Source organism: Tetrahymena thermophila (assembly GCF_000189635.1).
Source record: "Tetrahymena thermophila SB210 genomic scaffold scf_8254658, whole genome shotgun sequence".
NCBI classification, from domain to species: domain Eukaryota; phylum Ciliophora; class Oligohymenophorea; order Hymenostomatida; family Tetrahymenidae; genus Tetrahymena; species Tetrahymena thermophila.
Genome location: NW_002476425.1, coordinates 97815 through 118487, shown reverse-complemented (window position 1 = coordinate 118487; position 20673 = coordinate 97815). Strand labels below are relative to the sequence as shown.

The window sequence follows — 20673 nt, the reverse complement described above, 5'->3', positions numbered from 1 at the left end:
TTCTATAAAAAATAACTCATAGTATTAAAAATTTAATTAAATTTCATTCATTTATTTAACTAAATTATTATATTAAATAAATATATCTTTGAGGTCTAATTACTTTAAAAGGTGGGCGAGTCTGCTAATTTAATGAGTAAAACACCAAGTAAAATTTTAATTTAATTACAGTTTGATGAAAATTAATCAAAAACTAAAAAAAGAAGGGTTAAAAAATGTTGTTTTTATTTCAAAACTATCTAAAATTGTATTTATAGAATTTGTATTTGAATACTTATAGAGAAAAAGGTAGGTTCGCCATTTAGACTTGGAAAATTTATGGTTTGAAAAATGTTGTGTTTTTAGAAAAAGAATAGCAATAAAGATTTTTTTAGAAACTATAAATATAAATAGTTTAGACTAATTTATATGAATTCAGAATGGTAACATATATTTTTAATTTAATTGTATACTAAAAATAGATATGAAATCTATGATTGGAATGAATGATACGTCATAATCTATTATTGAATAATTAAAAATTGATGACTATTATTAAAATAAAAAAAAAGTGATAAAATTAGTTTAACAAGTAGTAGTTAAATGGATTTTATTTAATCCCTTATTTTTTTTAGGTTCTATTTTTAAAAAAAACTACTTGCTATAAAGTTATAATTGAGAAAAATAGTATGAGCTTTTAGGGTTGGATTTGAGACAATAAAAATATAGAGTAATAATTTTATCGATTTTATAAATGTTATTAAATAATGTAAACTGTAAAGTTAAAAGGAAATTTGGAATTCTTTAATTAAATTAGAGGTTTATTGTTAAATATGTCACTAATACTTATTCATTACAAACTTTTATTTTATAGTAAGGAAGAAATTAAATTAGATAACAAGCAATCAAGCAAATAAAAAACAAAATCAGCTTAGAATTTTATCATAAGCTTGGTTTATTTCAAAGAAATGCTTATATTTATTTTTTTGTTAGTTTTTTTATATTAACAATCAAATTATTTCCTTATTTATTTTACATCATTTTATTAATAATTCTAAATAAATTAAAAAATTTCCAAGAACTACTTTTTTTAAAAATCCTTTGCAACCTGAAAGTATAATCTTTCAAATTAGTTTAATTAAAAAGCGCTCCTATTGCCACAAAGAAGCTAGCGGACAAAAATCTAACTATTAGATAATCAATTGACCAATAGATTAAAATAGCTAAAACGATAAAAAAGAATTAAGTAATAACAAAGGTAGGCTCTTTGCGATGGGATAATGTCTCAGTGTATGTGAGAAGTTGTTCTAGAAAGCCAAAGGCAAGGGAAAAAACCAGAAGAAGAGCAATCAACTAGATGGAAACAAAGAAAATTTGAAAAAGCCATTTTTAGATTCTTCCAATTATATATAAGGAGATAGAGGAGGTGATGATAGCGATGGGGAATAGAGGAAGAGGATAGGAGACATATATGGCGACTAAAGAAAGTAGTCGATTTCTATTGAAATGCAGGAAAGAAGAGTGATGGCAGAAAGGCAGCGAGAGTTAGATGAGATGGAAAAAGAAGAATTAGAAGAGTAGAAGAGATGGTCTTAACTTAGAAAAGATTTAGCTCTTTCTAAAACTTATACAACAATTAGCAATTTAACATCTCCACAAATTATTACACTTTAAAATAGCGAAAAAATTGGATATAAAATAAATAAAATTAATCCAAATGATAGATTTATTTTAGAAACAGTTGTACCTCCTCAGTCATCATCTCATTCTTAGCAAATGAATTCAAATGATTTTTTGAAGACTAAGAAAGCAGATTATTATCAATAAAAATAATAATAATAATAATCTGATTTTGATAGCAAATACCAAAAACAGTTAATTTTACAGAATCAAAAGCAAGGACTTTCTTCAGTTTCTACTTAAGAATAGGCAGAGAAAGAAGAGGAAGACCATAATTAAGAGGAAAAGCCTAAAAGAAGTGTTAGAAATATCAGCTATAGCAAACGTGAATCTCAAAGGAAGAGAGATAGCAAGAGATAAAATTAAGTTGAAAGTTATTAAAATGTTATCATTCCAAATAGCTTGGTACAAAAGAAAGAAAGGAATAATGATTAAAGAGGTTTTAAAGATATTGAAGAATAGGTTAACAATGAATAAAGCATTAGTGGTTCTTAGATAGAAATAGACGAATTCAAAAACGAAAAGTGGAAACATATTGATCCTAAAAATCAAATTGTACTTTAAGATCGATACAGCAGCGAATCTTTTCCACCAAAAACTGAAGTTAGTATGAATAAAAATGAATAGGAAGGCAAAGATGACAATGATTAGGAAGAAGAAGATGAAGAAAATATTTAGCAAAAAGAAGAAAAGCTGAATTAGATCAGAAAATCTCTTTAATAAATGAATCTCACAAGAAATTCTACTTTCTAAATTCACGGTGGTTAAACTCACTACAATCCCTCACATACATAGCAAAGTGCTTTTTCTTAATAGGGTATGGGCCACCCAATAAGTGTGCCATCATTTGTCCAAGATTTCTCAAAAATTAGCAGTATTCCTTTACCTTAGGCTTAATCAGTAAGTTAAAATTTAAACTAATTTGGAATAGACGAAACAGATCTATCTTTACTTTTAGCAGACTCTTAGAAAAATTCAATTTTTGTTGGAAACAACCAATAAAACTTCAAAGACTCTAAATTTCTTTTAGATGAATCAATAATCCATCCTATAAAACATTTACCTTCAACAAATGGGGTTCCTTTACAAAATGGTGATCAATTAGATAGCGATAATAGTTCTAGGAAAGAAGAAGAAAACATATGTGTGATGAAAAAATAGTAGTCAATTAACGATTTAATTTTACTTTTGCAGCAAGCAACTACAACCTATCCTTAAAATGGCAAAAAAATTTATAATGATAATAATCATTCTAAGTAATAAAATAACAACTGTAGTTAGTAATAAGATGCTTAGCAAATTTAACGTTCTAGCGTTAGATCTGTAAGATCTGAGAGTGGTAAGCTTTTCAAGTAAAAATCCAAAGAAGATGAAATAGACTATGAAAAGGAAAAATAGATTTAAGAATAAATAGACAATTCTAAAGGGAGTTTTCCATAATTTCAAATATCATCAAGCAGTAGTATAGCAGGAATTAATTCAAAAAAAGATTAGTTTGCAGTTGAAGATCAAATTTCTTCAAATAAATAATAATTATAATCAAGAAAAGGATCTAAAACTAATATGAATAAATAGAACATTTTAAAATAATCTTAAGAAAATATCAAATCTGTTCATAATTCAGAAGAAAATTTGCTCCCTATCAAAGAGATAAAAGAAGAAGAATCTAAATGTATTGGAGAAATGAGTGCTACTAATTAATATAGCAACACTAACAATAATAATAATAATAACAATAATAAAATGATTGAAGCCCATGAATTCAGTTTCTGTGCAGAAAAATAAAATGACAATAACAATATTGAAGAAAGTAAAATGACTTAGCCCATTTAAACTGCTGATTTAACTTAAAAAAGCGAAACATCACCTGATGAAGCGAATTCTCTTTAAAATGAATCAAATCAACAATAATCTTAGAAGAACAAATAAAACTAATAATTTAACAACCAATCAGATACTTTCTCATATTAAACATCACCGTCTAAAAAACAAAGGAAATTCTCTGACTCTTCTCAGGATCAAGATTAAAATAATTAAAAATAAGAAGAATTTAATATATTTTCAAATCGTTTTAGTCTAAGACAGCCTTCGAAAAAACCCTTAGCAGCTAAAGTGCAAGCAGAAAATATATCTATCGTCATCTAAGATCCTAGGAATGTAACTACAGAGCAGTTTGTTTTTACTATCCATCCATACAACAGTAAATAGCCAACCTAACAATAGGCTTCTGTTTCCCATCGTGATTCTGTTTTAAGTTAAAGTAATGGTGAATCTACTTTAAATAAAACTATGCCTCACCACCATAAATCGCTTTTAGAAAATACTAACAGAGTCATCATGCAAAAGAGACCTTCGAGAAAAAGTTTATAGCAAAGTAGCTCTGCAGGAAGCATAGCTCAAAATTTATCGAAATTTATGAATAATACTCAACCCCTACAAGCAAACTCGATATAAAGTGAAACAGACAATAAAGGAAGCACAGATTAAATTGAATCTGGTGAAGTCCATTCTTTTTCATTAAAAAATAGTTACTAGTAGGCTTCAAAGAATAAATTGTAAGAAATACCTATTAAAGAACACAAAGATGAAGACATCGAAGATGATAAATCCCAAGAAGAGGAAGAGAAAAATGACAATCCTCAAATTATAAATTAAAAGATTGAAAGTAGAGAGCAAAAAGCTCTTTAGGAATTAAAATAATAAGTACCTGGTGAATCCACTTAAAATTTACAATCTCTTACAGAAAATGAAAATAAAATAATACAAGAGGATCAAGAATTGCCTCAATAAGTTTTTAATCAATAAGATTAAGTTTTCAAAAATGGCAATTAATAGACAGAAGAAGAGGAAGAAAAATAATCAATAAATGAAATCATTCATTCACCTCTACCTCATCTATCTTTTTAAATGAATACAAGCAATAATCACGACTTTAATACTATTGGCCATGGAATAACTCATTGCGACTCTTACAATAATTTTAATATGGCCTAGCAAAATATTGATGAAGAAGAAAATGCTATGAATTCGATTAGTTCTCCTTAGATTGGACCAAGATCCTTGTAAGATTCAAATAGAGCAAGTTAAAAGTATTTTAGTGTTTAAAGTGGTACAAACATGGTTAATCCAAATAGTCAAAGGAATATTTAATTACAAAATACTAACAGCTATAGCGATTCCCCTTTTTACACTTGCTTCAACACTCCATAAATTAGCAATAATGCTAGTAAAAGAGAAAGCCAATATGCAGAACCAAGACTATTAAGCTAACAAGAGTTTTAGTAGAGAAAGAGCATGATCAACGAAAGTAAATAAATAAGCTACTATAGGAAAACATCTGCATACCAGTAATACTACGATTGCGACTCATACTAATTACAAGTTATTGATGGCGATTAGCTGTAAAATAGAGATTTACTCGAATAACCCGAACTGTATATGCAATGGCTTAACTCTCTAAACAAAAAAACTCCAGAATCATTCAGCAATGAGGCTAATTATTAATTCGAAATTATCAAATAAGAAACCTATCAAGACTTTTTGTATAAATTCGAGTAGGAATACTTTTATAACTTGGAGCTATTCGATCCAATAATCTAATCTAAAACTTGCAATATCTATTTTAGGAGTGAAATAAGTCTAAATTAAGAAAGATTGTATATTATAACAGGAGAGTACTATGTTAACACATCTTCTTATGCAGCTTTTTACAACTTTAAAAACAGTGCAAGTATTCAAACTATCTTGAATTCTTACGATTACATATATTCCATCAATGAAGACATCCAAAATACTGTTTTGTATGCAAATTGCTCATCCAGATACCTCGAAAAACCTTGTGAATTTGTGTATCTTAAACACTTCTCCTTCCTACAATATAATAATGAAGCTGGAAATAATGGAGAATAACCAGAGTAAGCTCATTTTGTGGAATAAATGTGCGAAATCGACATATCTCTAAACTCAGAAGAAATAGAACAATTCGTTAAAAAGAATAAGAAAAGCAACAACGTAAGAGGAGAACTCTTCAGTGGAAATATTGCAACTTACATCCCAGAAACAAACTAAATAAAAGTAGAAATATTAATAGAATAAAATTTCCACAATGCAATTAACACCTAACAAGCTAAAAGCATGTTCACAGATATGTTTACAAACTACATTAAAAAGTTGAACTATGCATTCCCATGATTCATTCATACATTCATTCATAGATATATATACCATCTTCCTATCATAATTTGTATATAAATTTAGTACAACAGTAATTAATACAAAAACTAAAATAAAGTTTCAAACTGTGATAAAAAGCGATTGCATCAATCAATCAGTTTATCATAAATGCTAAAAATACAGAAAATAAAGAATAAATTATTAATTAATTAACCAAATAAAAGCATAAAAAAATAACTAAAATACAAAAAAAACCATTTAAATTACAACTAATTTTAATTTTTAAAACTAGAAATTCTTTATGCTTTTCACCAAAAATATAAATAAAATTTTAATAAATTCAATGTATTCAAATTAAAAAATAAAATATTATTAGTATTACATTCTATATTAATTAATTATTCAAATTTATAACTAAATTCTATTTACATTAAACTTCATTATTAACTACTATTTTAAAGAAAATCATTCAAATAAGAATAGTCTAAATTATTCTTTTAGCGAAATCATTTTTTATCAAATTAAATTGGAAATTATCTTCAATTCTTTCAAAAGTAGAATAAAATATTTTTAAAAATAAAACCCATTTTTTTACTGCAAAAAATATTTAAAAAATTTCAAAAATAATTGATTCTTTGTCTATTTATTGTACTTTATAATTCTAATTAGAATGTATTTTAACCTATTTGCCTGTTATTATTTTTCTTCGCTTTTTTCTATTTTATTAGTATTTTGTTTGTTGAATAACACTTTTTCTAAATTATATGAAACTAAATTAAATGAAAATTCTTTTCTTTATAAAATTATTTTCATATTATGCAGAATTTATTCCCCTAATTCTTTTTTTTGTTCATTTATTCATTTTTTGATTTACTCATAATCATTCATTATATTATTGATTTTAAAAAAATATGCTTTAAAAATTTCTAAATTGCAATTTATGTTTTTTTAATTAGCTTCACTACAAAGTTAATTACCCATGCATATTAAACACTCTTTTTGCCTACTTTATGATCTGTGCGAATTCATATTTTTATCAAAAAACTTTAGTAACTCAAACAATTATTTTTGTTTTATAGAGATCAATTATACAACAAATAAAATAAAATTAATATCGCAAATCTTTTTAATTAAAAAGTAATTTAAATTTGATCAATTATTTTCTTTCAATATGAATTATGCACTTAATAAATAATATCACATCATAAATTTTTTATTTCCTTAATATATCATTTAGAAAAATGTAATAATAAGTTAATTACCACAAATATACCAATATACTTAATGTTTTTTGAAAGCAATTTTGCTACTTAATAACGAAATCATCAATCTCACTTGTGATAAAATTGTATTTTAGTCTAACTAACCAATCTCTAAAACATCTAAATATTTTTTTTTTATAAAACTTCAAATTTTTGCCTACTTTATGATAAGTGTGAATTCGTATTTTTATTAAAAACTTTAAGATACTTAAAAAATTATTTTTGTTTTGTAGATATAAATTTTATAATCAATAAGCTAAAATAAAGAGCGCAAATATCTTTATTATCAATAATTAATCTAGATATGATCTATTTGATTTTTTTAATTTTATTATCAGGAAGGATTACGCACTTAATAAATAATATCACATCATTTCAATAAAAATATTTTATTTCGAAAATAAGTAAATAAATAAGTAAATAACTACAAGTATATCAAAATACTTCAAGTGCCTGAAACCATTCTAACTTAATTTATTATTATTTAAACATCTTGCTAGGTAAATGCACTCAAATTTCTTCAAGATGTCTATTTATTTACTAGTAAATAAATAAAATTAAAGACCTATAATTGTGTATGAATAAATAAAAGAGTTTTATTTTAGAATTTTATTCCTCCACTGTAATAGAGAAAAATTAAACATAAACAATTTATCTATCTCACTTGTGATAAAAATAGATATTTGGATAGCTAATTAATCACTCTCTAATATATCTAATTATATATTTTTTTATTTAAAAAATAAAATTTCAAACAAGATAATTTATATAAAAATTAATCAGAAATTCAATTTTAAAATATCAAAAAAAAACAATAAAAATGATTCCTAAATAATCAAAATCAGTAAATTATCAAAGGATATAAGAATAAGCAAACTAATTTAATTAATAAGGAGATAGAACCGTCCAACCTACGAAAAAGACTATTTTAGATATTAGCGATTATCTCAACTTGAATATGAAGCATTCTCTGGGAAAAGGATCTGCTGGTAAAGTCTTGAAAGTTTATGATTTCGAAGTAGAAAAACTATAAGCAATTAAATTGTACGAAAACGAAGATTATTTTAACACAGAACAAAATATCATCAATAATCTACCTGGCGGCTTACCTGTAATACCTTTTCTGAATGAAAAATAGCACAAATTTTTTTGCTTCTTACTCAAAGATCAGCAATCTGTAGTACCATAAGGATATAGATTTAGAAATGATCTCTTTATTGAAGATAAGTAAAGACTTGCTTTAATAATGGATGTATATGATGTTAATCTAGTACAATACCTCTAAGACACTGCAGATAACAATGATTTTACAAACGAAGAAAAAATTTACCTTGCAAAAGTCATATTTGCTAAAATTTTTTTATGCGTCTACCATCTTCATTAAAATGGTTTGATACACTGTGATATTTCATTGGATAACTTTTTGGTTAACATTAATCAAGATAAAGAAACACTTTAAATCTTTATTAATGACTTTAATCATACTAAAAATAATCAAAATGCAATAATCGATAATACATTAATTTCTGGAAAACACTTTCCTCCTGAAATTTAAATAACTTCGCCAATTACATGTGAAATTCACACTCCTGATCATACTATTAATGCTAAAAGACTAGATTTCTACTCTCTTTTTTGCTGCTACTACTAGATATTTAGCATCCTTAAAATACCAATTTAAAATCTCGATCAGGATTCTTATTCTGTAATGAATTATTTTTACAGACCACATCAAAATTATGATATTATTTGCCAGGAGATTATCAAAATAATATTTGATTTAGATGTAGATGAAGATTTTATGAGGTATTTACTTATTGAAACATATGATTTTCCTAACAGTGTCTTCATAACATTATAAAACCAGAATTAACTAAAAGATATTCTGTTTGAATTATAAAATGATAAGAGCATATTTGATAACTTAGTATTAAATTTTACTGAAAATAAAGAAAAAGACTTACTCGAATTTGATTTTAAAGTTTTTTATAAAGAACAAATCTACAACTTCAATGAAATCAATTAGTAGGAAGGTTAATAATAACAACTTGTTGTAAATGATATACAAAAGGAGAAGAATGTTATTATTTTGTTTAATCCTGAGGATTCATATTTATCCTTTTATTTCAATGAAAGCTAAAATGTTTTAATTTAATAGGAAACATAGTGGTTCGAAAGATTCAAAAAGCTTGTTCTTTCAGCAATAGGAAAAGGCAATTACGAAATAAATAATATAACTTTAAATAAGCCTACATCGAATGGTTAATGATCTTGATTAAAATCTATAAATTTATTTACTATTGCACATTTTATTTTTTAATTAAAAATATTATAGTTCGTTAGCATGCTCTATTATAACTAAGTGAATTTATTTTTTAATATTATTTTTATATGATGAAAATATTTATAAAAGATTTTTATTTATATATATTATAGTACATTTTAAATCTATTAAATACATTGAATTTTTTATCAAATTTTTTAAATTTTACTATTTAAAATATAATATAATTTTTAAAAAATTTACATTAATTTATATTCGATGAGGGTATATAAAAAATAAACTTTCCTCAAAGAGTTAGTAGATGTAGATAAATATCAAGAAATTATTATAATATGTATTGTTTTGAATTTATTATGAGTTTTTCCTGAATAAATATAAATAGAATTTAAATTTACATACATTTTGTTAATCCTATTTTTTTATCAAAAATCTTAAAACGCAAAAAAATAAAATATTGTTATTTAAAACAGAATTATATCTAAAAATATATACTTTACAGAAAGTCAATTTAATTAAAAAGCAAATAAAAGTAGGTATTTAAGCTATCTCCTTTCTTTAGCGTTTCAAGAAGAGTTAAGATGAAGAAGCAGCATATAATTATTTTACTTATTTATTTTATATGTAATTGCATATCAGATCCATATGAAAATCTAGTCATAGATAGAAAAGATTATTTTTAATTTTGCGAATTAGATTATAGGTGCCTGATGGGATTTAATTCTTGCATTTCATAAGGGTATGTTAGATCAAGCACATAAGGAGCATGCTCTTTACCTACTGCATAATAATGTTTAGATCAAACATAATAGAATTGTTTTTAAAATAGTGTATGCGTTTTAGAAATGAACTTGCTACCTATAAGTAGCACAAACTTAAGTTGCTAATTACCTTAAGAAAATTCTTTTAAAATTGACTGTAGTAATGATTGTCAAAATAATTTAGTTTGTAATCTATTTGGATATTACTATCAAACATAGACTCCTACTCCTACGCCTCCATGTGCAAAGGTAACAACCAATTAAGAAACAGATTGCTTAGGAAAGCCTCTTTGTGGCGTTGAATATATAGATTCAATATGTAGAAATTTTGGGTTTATTAATGATGTAAATGATGGTAATTGCAAAAAAATATAAGCTAGTGATTGCTTAAATCCTGAAAATATTAACATTTGCAATGGTCCTAATACCTACTGTGTTAAAACTCTAAAATTTACTTATGATAGCAATTCATAGACCTGTACTTTTGATTGTCTTTAGGGTTATAATTGCAAATAAGATAGCTTTTGCTTGCAAATAAACTCTCCAGCTTTTGGATATTCCTCTTTGAATTCTCTTGGAAAATGTTACATTAACTTAAGTATTAGTGATTGTATCAATATTAAAGCTGCTGATTATTAAGGTTGCCCTGTAGCTTGTAAATCTAAATACATGCTATTAGAATCCTCTATTGGATGTGAGTTTCCTCCTCACTCTGCATGTGATAATGCAACAGAGATATCTCAATATGGATGCAGCACTGACAAATAACTTTGTATTGCTATGGGATGGACTTAGGTAACGAAAGGTTCAAATTAATGCTAAGATCCTATGAATATTTGCATGAGTTAGTTTTCTTTATGCAATACTTAAGATAGCTAGAAAATATCTGGGTCTTATATCAAAACATCTTTGGGAAACTATTTAGGTTTAATTTTAAATGATTCTATTGGATGGACAGTTCCTACCTTAGACTAGTGTGTGAATCAGAATCTATGCTAAAGACCTCAAAGTTTTTGCAGAAAAGCAGGTTTTGATCTTGATCCTCTCACATTATTATGTAAGAAACCAAATATAATTCAAGAATGTTTGGGATAACAAAAATGCTCATAAAAATTTTAAACAATCTGCCAAACGGAATATTAATTTTCTAATCCCTAAATTAATTAATAATCAACATGCATTATTCCTAATAATTGCAATTAATTAAAAAAATTAGCTATCAATTCTCATGCATGCGAATTGGGTGGATTTATTTCTTTAGATGCAAATATGTTTTTTGTTAATTCAAAAGAAATCTATAATAACTTAGATATGAATATAAACACAAATTACAAAATAATTTTAAACTATTGCATAAACCAAGTTAATATAAATAATCCAATTTGCTCATCAGGTACATCTGTATGTAATTAAATTGGGTTTTAAGCAAACAAGGATGGAACTTGCTATTTTCCATAAGTTGAAACTTGCCTTGTATCTGGTAGCGGTAAATGCAGTAAAAATAATATTTGCTTGAGATACTACAAGTTCTAATAAAGCTAAACAAGTAGTGATTGTGTTCTTCCTAATGGAGGTGATTATAAATAATGTCAATATCTTTTTGAGACACTAACCAATATCTATCATTACTGTATTTCATATTTTGGATATACATAAAAAAATGTATATAAATACTGCACTAAAGAAAATCCTAATGATACTTATTGCTAAAATACGTTTAAAAAGCAATATTGTGACATTTTTACTTAAAGTACATGCTCTTATTAAAGCTATAATTAATATAACTCATATTTTTAATATAAATCAATATAATCAAAAAATCCTATTGATTTCATTTTTAGTTCATGTACTTCAGCTAACTCTTTACCTTGCTAAAAACTAGGATTTATAAATGGCTAATTACCAGGAACTTGTGGTTTTTATGATGGTACAAATTATAATCATGCTTGTCATATTAGCAGAAGTATGAATCCTGTAGATTTAGCAAATTTATGTTTGAATAAACCTAATTGTTCTAACGTGTGCATTTTCTATGGCTTTATCTTGGGGTCTGATCAGAGTTGTTAAATTCCAGACACAGATACTTGTTCAAATTTAGAAAAAATAATAGACACTTTTTATCATGCTTGTGGGTTTTAGAACTACTAAACTTCTAAAATGTTCATATCATAATACTGTCTTCAAAAATAAATGTGTTCTAATTAAGATTCTATCTGTATAAAATATTACAATTTTGCTAGTTCATATGATGGAAGTGGTGACTGTTAGATACCTAATTATCAAAATTGCCTTAATCTTAATGGGGTAATTCCAATTAACTGTTTCGTTATGATGGAATTTTTATTAAAACCAGTAAATGCATTATTAGTCAGTTTAACTTTAGATGAGTACGGTCATTTATAATCTAATTAAAAGGGTTTAGCCTAGGAATTGGGTCTTTTAATTACTAATGATAACTTAGTTATAGTTCCTGAGCCATTTGATTGCATTAAAAAGCCTCTTTGCGCCACACCAACAAGATTTGGTAATAATTTTCCATTACCCTACTAAACTTATTGCATAGCTAAAGGATTTTAATAAGATAAAGATGGATAAAGTTGTTTTCTAGATGTTAATACATGTGTGAAATAAAGTGGATCTTGTAGCGAAGCTTGCACTTTTTCAGGATTTGCATAAAATATAGATCCTCATATAAATAGCGCATGCTTAATAATGGATAAAGATTAATTTTACTGTGATAAAACATATAAAACAAAATCTACTTATTGTGACTCATTAGGATATAAATGGGTTACTGATCATTATGAATATCCTACTCATGCAGAATGTGAAGATAACAGTAATGGTTATTGTAGTGAAGGTAAAATTGTATGCACTGTAAGAGGATGGACATCAGTTAATGGAAAATGCTAATATAATATAAATTGTCTTGATTAAGGAAATAATTATTGCCAGAATGGCATTTCCATTTGTTACTATCTTGGCTATGTTTAGAGTGCTAGCTACGATCCAATTTTATTCCAATATAACTACGACTGTGTTGTACCCAGTAATCTTAACTGTTCATAATAAGGAGCTAAAAACTGTGCAAGTAAAAATTATTCCATTTGTGTTTAGCAAGGATTTGCTTAAGGTAGTAATTCTGAATGTACATGTTCAGGAATTGTTTACTAAGGTATTTGTTATATAATTAATACAAATAACCAAGGAAATATATCTACTAAGGCCTCTATTTTATAATTCAACATCTTTTAACTGTTAACTATTTTTTTAGTATTTTTCATGAAAATAAAATGATATTAATTAACTAATTAACAATAAAAAATTTATGTTTACTCTGATGTTTTTAATTATTCATACTTTAATTTGGTTTTAATCTTAGTTTAAAAATAATAAAATATTTAACTTATTTTATCAAATAATATTTTTGTTGTTGGATGCACTATTAATCCTCTAATTTAAAATAATAACAATTTTTACAAAAAAACGTTTAAAAGAGAAAATAAGTTCTTAAAAAACTAAGAAGAATTTCAGGCGCTAAACAAACTATCTAAAAGGAATTACATTAAGTATCTAAAATAACAAAATTTACTCCTATAATAATAAAAAATTTATTTATGGTATAATGTTTGTATCATTGTATTATTATTGTACTTTATTTTTTATATTCTTATATTATTGTAAATACGAAATCAAATTTGAATATATTCTTCAATTATTTCTTTTAAAAGACTTAAAAAAAATTACTTTATAATTGAGCATTTCGTTATACACAAATAGAAAGAATGTTGCTTTCTAAATTTTAATTTACACGTTTTTTTTCTAAATTTAATTGAATAAAAATATTTATATAAATAAAAAGTAGGTATTAAGAAATTAATTAACAAATCAATCGAGGATAAAACAAGTAAAGAGAATAAGAATGATATAATTAAGTATTGTTTATTTGCTTTTATTTCTAACAAAAAAAAGTATTTAATAGAATTCTGATCAATATGATAACTTAGTCATAGATAGATCATAATATTCAGTTTATTGCTAAAATGATTATAGGTGTATGATGGGTTTTAATTCTTGTAGTTCTTATGGTTATATTAGATTTACAACTAGTGGATAATGTTAAATGCCTACCTACTAAGCATGTTTAGATTAAACGCAATAAAATTGCTTTAATGATAGTGTGTGTGTTGTTGAAATGAAACTAATTCCAAAAAGTAATACTAATTTTACCTGTTAAATACCCAGTGATTTGTCTGATTTTGGTTGTCCATCTAATTGTGCAGCATTACCTATTTGCCAAACTTTAGGATATTATTCATCAGGAGGCAGCTGCCTAAAAATAAGTGATAAACAAAAGGATTGTTTAAATAGTCCGGTTTGTAGCGCTTCATATATTGATTCAATTTGTAAAAGTTCTGGATATATAGGTGATAGTAAAGGCAAATGTTTAGAACTTTAAGCAAGCGATTGTTTAAATTTATCACCTCAAAATATAAACACTTATTGTAATGGATCTAACAGTACTTGCGTTTAAAAATACAAATTTGTATATGATAACAGCAAATAGACTTGTACTTTTGATTGTCTTTAAAATTTTAACTGCCTAGATGGTAGTTTTTGCTTGAAAATAAACTCAAGTGAGTTAGGTGCTTTTGGATATTCTAAATTAAATTCTTAAGGCAAATGCTACGTAGATTTGTCTATAAACGATTGTATTAAATATAAATCTACATAATATGTTTATTGTCCTTAAGCATGTATTATTAAATATAATTTAATATAGTCACAAAATGGATGTTTATTACCCTCTCACTCAGACTGCGATAATGCAACATAATACTCTAAATATGGATGCAGTACAGATAAATATCTTTGTTAATATTTGGGATGGACTTAAACTTAAAAAGGCTCAAATGAATGTTAAGATCCTACTAACACTTGTTTAAGCTAATATTTGTTATGCAATTAGTAAGATAGCTAATAGTATACAATCAAAGCTTAAAATACTAGTTTAGGAAATTATTTAGGATTAGTTTAGGATATTATTGTTGGTTGGAAGATTCCTGATTTAGATTATTGCAATGGTTAGAACCTTTGTTAAAGACCTCAAAGTTTTTGCAGAAAAGCTGGTTTTATTTTAAATCCTTTAACTAATAATTGTTCAGTTCCAGATATATTAAAAGATTGTTTGGGGCAAGAAAAATGCTCAGATAAATTTATGACAATATGTAAAAAATAATATGGATTTTCAAATCCTTCTATTAACTAATAATCTAAATGCATAATCCCTTAAAATTGTAGCTAATTAAAAAAATAAAATATAGTCAATCACGCGTGTGAAATAGGAGGATTTATTTCTTTAGATAATAATATGTATTTCATAGATTCAAAAGATATTTATAATAACTTGAATATCAATATTGATCTTAATTATAATATCACTTTAAGTTATTGCTTAACTTAAATAAAAATTAATAATGCTGTTTGTTCTTCAGGTACATCAGTATGTAATTTGATAGGATTCAAGGCTAATAAAGATGGAACTTGTTAATATCCAGAAATTGACTTTTGTCTCATACCAGGGAGCGGTAATTGTAGTCAAAATAATATATGTTTAAGATATTTTAAACTTGAAAAAAGTAAAACTAGCAATGATTGCGTTATTCCAAAAAATGGTGATTATACCAAATGTTAGTACTTATTAGAGACGCCTAGAATTCAATTGCACTATTGCTAAACATACTTTGGATTTAAATACACTCCAGCAAGCACGTTATGTTCTTCAGAACCATCAAATACTTTTTGTACAGGAACATACAGTCAATTTTGCAACATTTTTGATACTTCTACTCCTTGTACTTATACCACTTATGTTTAATATAATAATTACATATAATATGGTGATATTGAATAAGGCAATCCTTTTGATTATATATTTTCGAAATGTACTATTGATTAGTGTTCGGAAAAATGCAATCTACTAGGGTTTAAAAACTGCAAAATTCCTGATTATTCAACTTGCAGTTTGTATGATGGCTAAAATTATAACCACGCTTGCCATTTGATGAGAGCTATGAATGCAGTTGATGTCGCTAATTAATGCTTAAACTAGCCTAATTGCTCAAATATTTGTTAGTTCTATGGTTTTATTTTGGGGTAAGATAATAGCTGCTAAATTCCCGACTCAGCTACATGTTCAGCTTTAGGTAAAACGCTTGATGCTTTTTATCATGCATGTGGATTTTAGAATTTTTAAAATCCTGATAAAATGTTTATATCATAATACTGTCTTAGAAGAGGTTTAAATATGTGTTCTAGTTAAGATTCAATATGCATAAAGTACTACAATTTTGCTAGCTCTTCTGATGGTAGTGGTGATTGCTAGAATCCTAATGTCCTTAGTTGTCTGAATCTTAATTAAAATATAATTCCTATTAAATGCTAAGTTATGGTAGGTTTTGTATTAAAACCAGTTAAACAATTATTTATCTATTTGGCTAAAGAGGATTATGAAAATTTAAATCAAGATTAAATAGGTCTAGCTCTAGAGCTAGGATTATTATTAAATAGCGACTAAAAGCCTAAAACTCCTGAACCATTTGATTGTCTTAAAAACCCCATATGTGCTACACCAAAAAGATTTGGTAGTGCTTCTCCTGCGCCCTATTAAACTTTCTGTATAAATTAAGGATTCTCAGTAGCCTAAGATGGTAAAAGTTGTTTTGTTGATGTAAATACTTGCGTTAAACCAGGCTAAGCTTGCAGTATAGCATGTTAATTCTCAGGATTTGCACAGAAAAATAAAACTGACTAAACTTGCTTAATTATGGATAAAGATTAATTTTATTGTGATTCAACATATAAAGTAAAATCATCTTATTGTGACTCACTAGGATATAAATGGGTAAATGATCATTACGAGTACCCGACTCATGCAGAATGTGAAGATAACACAAATGGCTATTGTGGTTAAGGTAAAATTACATGTACAGAAAGAGGATGGACTTCAGTTAATGGTTAATGCGAATATAAAATAAATTGCCTTGATAAGTTCAGTAATTATTGTTAAAATAGTATTTCGATTTGTTACTATCTTGGATTTATTTAGTAAATTAATTAAGATGAAAATAAATAACTTTATTACGATTGTACAATCCCTAATAATTTAGACTGCACAGTATAAGGTGTTAAAAATTGTGCAAGTAAAAAATATTCTATTTGTGTTTAGTAAGCATTTGCTCAAGGTAATAATTCTGATTGTATTTGCTCAGGGTAAGTTTATCAAGGTGCTTGTTATATAGTAATTAATCGCAACTAAGGAAATATAACTACTAGTTAAGCCTCTTTCTTAAAATTAACTATTTTATATTTATCTATCATTTTTTTAGTGTTAAAGTGAAAGCTTTATCTTTGTTTAGTTTTTAAAATTTTTTAATTTAGTTTTATTTTTCCTTTTAAGTATTCATAAAATTATTTAGTTTTTTTATTCTAAATTCCTAAAAATTTATTATTTATTTAAATTAAATGTCAGGATAAACCAATTTTAGTTCATATATTTATATATTAAATATAATAAAAATTGCACATAAAAAGACTAGTATTTTAAAATTTTGGATACCCAATTAACATACAAAATTGCTATAATTTTGAAAGGAGAAAATAAATAAATTTAATTTAAATTTATTATTATTATTTAATAAATAAGATATTGTTTAAGCTAAATTTTATTTTTTAATTAATTTCAAAAAAATATTCCATAAATTATAGTTTTTCACATGCAAGTTAAAAAAACGTTTTTGCTATGATAAAAAGATAGATTCAATAATTTATAATCATTTCATTAATCATTATATCTTTATAAAATTAAATTTTTTTAAAAAATGTAAAACCTTATGTAAGTTAGCTAAAATTGAATAGTAAAAGTAGTTGTAAAATTATTGAGTTTATATGCTTAACTATTTAGTTGCTCGAGTATTCTAAAATGGCTTCTTAGTTATTACTTATTTATGCTAAACTATAAAATGCATTAAAAAAATAGTAGTATAATTAAAAATCAATTAGTAAATTATTTAATAAAAAACATAAATTTTTTTTTGGCATTTATATTTGAAAAGTGAAATTAAAAGAAAAGAAAAAAAAAGAAACTAATCCTATAAAAAATTTAATCAATTTAAAAGCCGAAATGAATTAATTTTGTAGTATTATTTTATTTTTATTCATAATAGAAAAATGTTATTTATAGAATTCAGATCAATATGATAAATTAGTTGTTTAGAGAGACTAGTATTCATCATATTGCTTTTAAGATTACAGATGTATGATGGGATTCAATGCTTGTAGTTCTTATGGTTATATTAGATCTTCCCCGACTGGATAATGCTAATAACCTTCTTATGCAGCATGTTTAAATTCAGCAGAATAGAATTGCTTTCAAGATAGTGTATGTACTATAGAAAGAAATTTAGTTCCAAAGAGTTCAACTGATTTTACCTGTCAAATACCCTAAGATTTACCTAGCTTTAACTGTATAAAATAATGTAATTCCAACCCTATTTGCTAAGCTTTAGGATATTATTAACAAAAAAAAAAACAAAATTGCATTAGAGTATCAACAGACCAAGCAATAAATTGTTTAGATAAACCTCTCTGTAGTTCTTTTTATATTGATTCTATCTGTAGAAGTTATGGGTTTATAGATCGTGGTGATGGTACTTGTAGAAAGCTCGAAGCAAGAGATTGTTTATAACCTGCAAATTATGCTACTTATTGTAATGGACCAAATAGCCTTTGTGTTTAACAATTTAATTTTATTTATAATAGCGACACATAGACTTGTACTTTTAATTGTCATTAAAATTATAACTGCTAAACTAATAATAGTTTTTGTTTGTAAGTTAGCTCAACTGAGATAGGTGCCTTTGGATATTCTGCATTAAATTCTTTAGGTAAATGCTACATAAATTTGTCGATAACTGATTGCATTAACTATAAATCTGATACATACAATTACTGCCCTCAAGCATGTATATCTAAGTATGACTTGATATAGTCTACTTCTAGGTGCTTGTTTCCTCCTCATTCAGCTTGCGATAACGCAACAGAATAATCTCAATATGGATGCAGTACAGATAAATTTATCTGTAAAGAATTAGGATGGACTTAGATTTCAAAAGGCTCAAATGTATGTCAGGATCCTACAAACATTTGTTTAAGTTAATCTTAGTTATGTAACAAATAAGATAATTAATAAGATGCTAATTTTGGTTCCCAGAGGACTTCTTTAGGTAATTATTTAGGATTAATTTTTAATAACATAATAGGATGGACTATTCCTACTTTAGAATAATGTGATGGTGAGAACCTTTGCTAAAGATCTCAAAGTTTTTGTAGGAAAGCAGGTTTTATTTTTGACCCTTCAAACTTTAAATGCAGAATACCAAATATAATTAGCGATTGCTTGGGGCAAGAAAAATGCTCATAAAAGTTTACTACAATCTGTTAAAAATAGTTTGGATTTTCAAATCCTTCTATAAATCAAAAAGCTACTTGTATTATACCTTAAAACTGCAGTTAACTAAAAAAATAGAATATTATCAATCATGCATGTGAGGTAGGGGGATTTATTTCTTTAGACAATAATATGAATTTTGTAAATTCCTAAGATATTTATAATAACTTAGATTAGAAAATTTATTTTAATTTCAATATAACTTTAAGCTATTGTATAACCCAAATAAACATAAATAACCCCATTTGTTCTTCAAATAAATCAGTATGTAATTTAATTGGATTTGTAACTAATACAGATGGTACATGCAAATACCCTTAAATTGAAACTTGTCTTATACCCGGTAGTGGTAAATGTAGTAGCAATAATATTTGCTTAAGATATTACAAACTTGAAAAAAGCAAAACGAATGATGACTGTGTAATTCCAAATAATGGCGACTACACTTAGTGCTAAAATATGTTAGAGACACCTAATAATCAATTGCATTATTGTTTTGCATACTTTGGATTTAATTAAAATGCAATAAGCGATTACTGTTCTGCATAACCATAAACTTCTTTCTGCACTGATACATACAGTAAATTTTGCAACATTTTTGATACTTCTATTACATGTTCTTATACCAAGTATATTGAGTATAATAATTACATGTAATATAGTGATATACAACTCAACAACCCATTAGATTATATATTTTCAAAATGTACCTAAGATAAATGTCCTGAAAACTGCGCTCTTTTAGGATTTAAAGATTGCAAAATTCCTGAAGTATAAACATGCAAATTCTATGACGGCTCCAATTATAACCATGCTTGCCATATGATGAGAGCTATGAATGCTGTTGATATTGCAAATTAATGCTTAAACTAACCTAATTGTTCAAATATTTGTTAGTTCTACGGTTTTATTTTAGGGTAAGATAATAGTTGCTAAATTCCTGACTCATCTACATGCTCAGCTTTAGGTATAACACTTGATACTTTTTATCACGCATGTGGATTTTAGAATTTTTAAAATCCTGATAAA

At 25.7% G+C, this 20673-nt stretch overlaps 6 protein-coding genes across 6 annotated transcripts; 3 read left to right on the top strand and 3 right to left on the bottom strand. All coding sequences in view use genetic code 6, as the record gives it.

The window, feature by feature from the left end:
• Window positions 1-1251: 1251 nt before the first annotated feature.
• Window positions 1252-5850, top strand: TTHERM_00672250 (hypothetical protein; the record flags this gene model as incomplete). Its single annotated transcript, XM_001015002.1, has 1 exon — window positions 1252-5850. The coding sequence occupies one exon, from the start codon at window positions 1252-1254 to the stop codon at window positions 5848-5850; it is 4599 nt and encodes a 1532-aa protein (XP_001015002.1).
• Window positions 5851-5978: 128 nt separating this feature from the next.
• On the bottom strand, window positions 5979-6861 carry TTHERM_00672240 (hypothetical protein; the record flags this gene model as incomplete). Its single annotated transcript, XM_001015001.1, has 3 exons — window positions 5979-6003; window positions 6515-6587; window positions 6810-6861. The coding sequence occupies 3 exons, from the start codon at window positions 6859-6861 to the stop codon at window positions 5979-5981; spliced, it is 150 nt and encodes a 49-aa protein (XP_001015001.1).
• Window positions 6862-7914: 1053 nt separating this feature from the next.
• On the top strand, window positions 7915-9363 carry TTHERM_00672230 (kinase domain protein; the record flags this gene model as incomplete). The annotated part of the gene is made up of 1 exon (XM_001015000.3): window positions 7915-9363. One exon carries the CDS (start codon window positions 7915-7917, stop codon window positions 9361-9363), a length of 1449 nt encoding a protein of 482 aa, XP_001015000.1.
• A 3141-nt stretch (window positions 9364-12504) lies between these two features.
• TTHERM_000672229 (hypothetical protein) lies at window positions 12505-13290 on the bottom strand (the record flags this gene model as incomplete). Its single annotated transcript, XM_012797428.1, has 1 exon — window positions 12505-13290. The coding sequence occupies one exon, from the start codon at window positions 13288-13290 to the stop codon at window positions 12505-12507; it is 786 nt and encodes a 261-aa protein (XP_012652882.1).
• A 906-nt stretch (window positions 13291-14196) lies between these two features.
• On the top strand, window positions 14197-17535 carry TTHERM_000672228 (transmembrane protein, putative; the record flags this gene model as incomplete). The annotated part of the gene is made up of 2 exons (XM_012797427.1): window positions 14197-17191; window positions 17258-17535. The coding sequence occupies 2 exons, from the start codon at window positions 14197-14199 to the stop codon at window positions 17533-17535; spliced, it is 3273 nt and encodes a 1090-aa protein (XP_012652881.1).
• Window positions 17536-18463: 928 nt separating this feature from the next.
• TTHERM_000672227 (transmembrane protein, putative) lies at window positions 18464-19615 on the bottom strand (the record flags this gene model as incomplete). Its single annotated transcript, XM_012797426.1, has 1 exon — window positions 18464-19615. One exon carries the CDS (start codon window positions 19613-19615, stop codon window positions 18464-18466), a length of 1152 nt encoding a protein of 383 aa, XP_012652880.1.
• Window positions 19616-20673: the final 1058 nt, after the last annotated feature.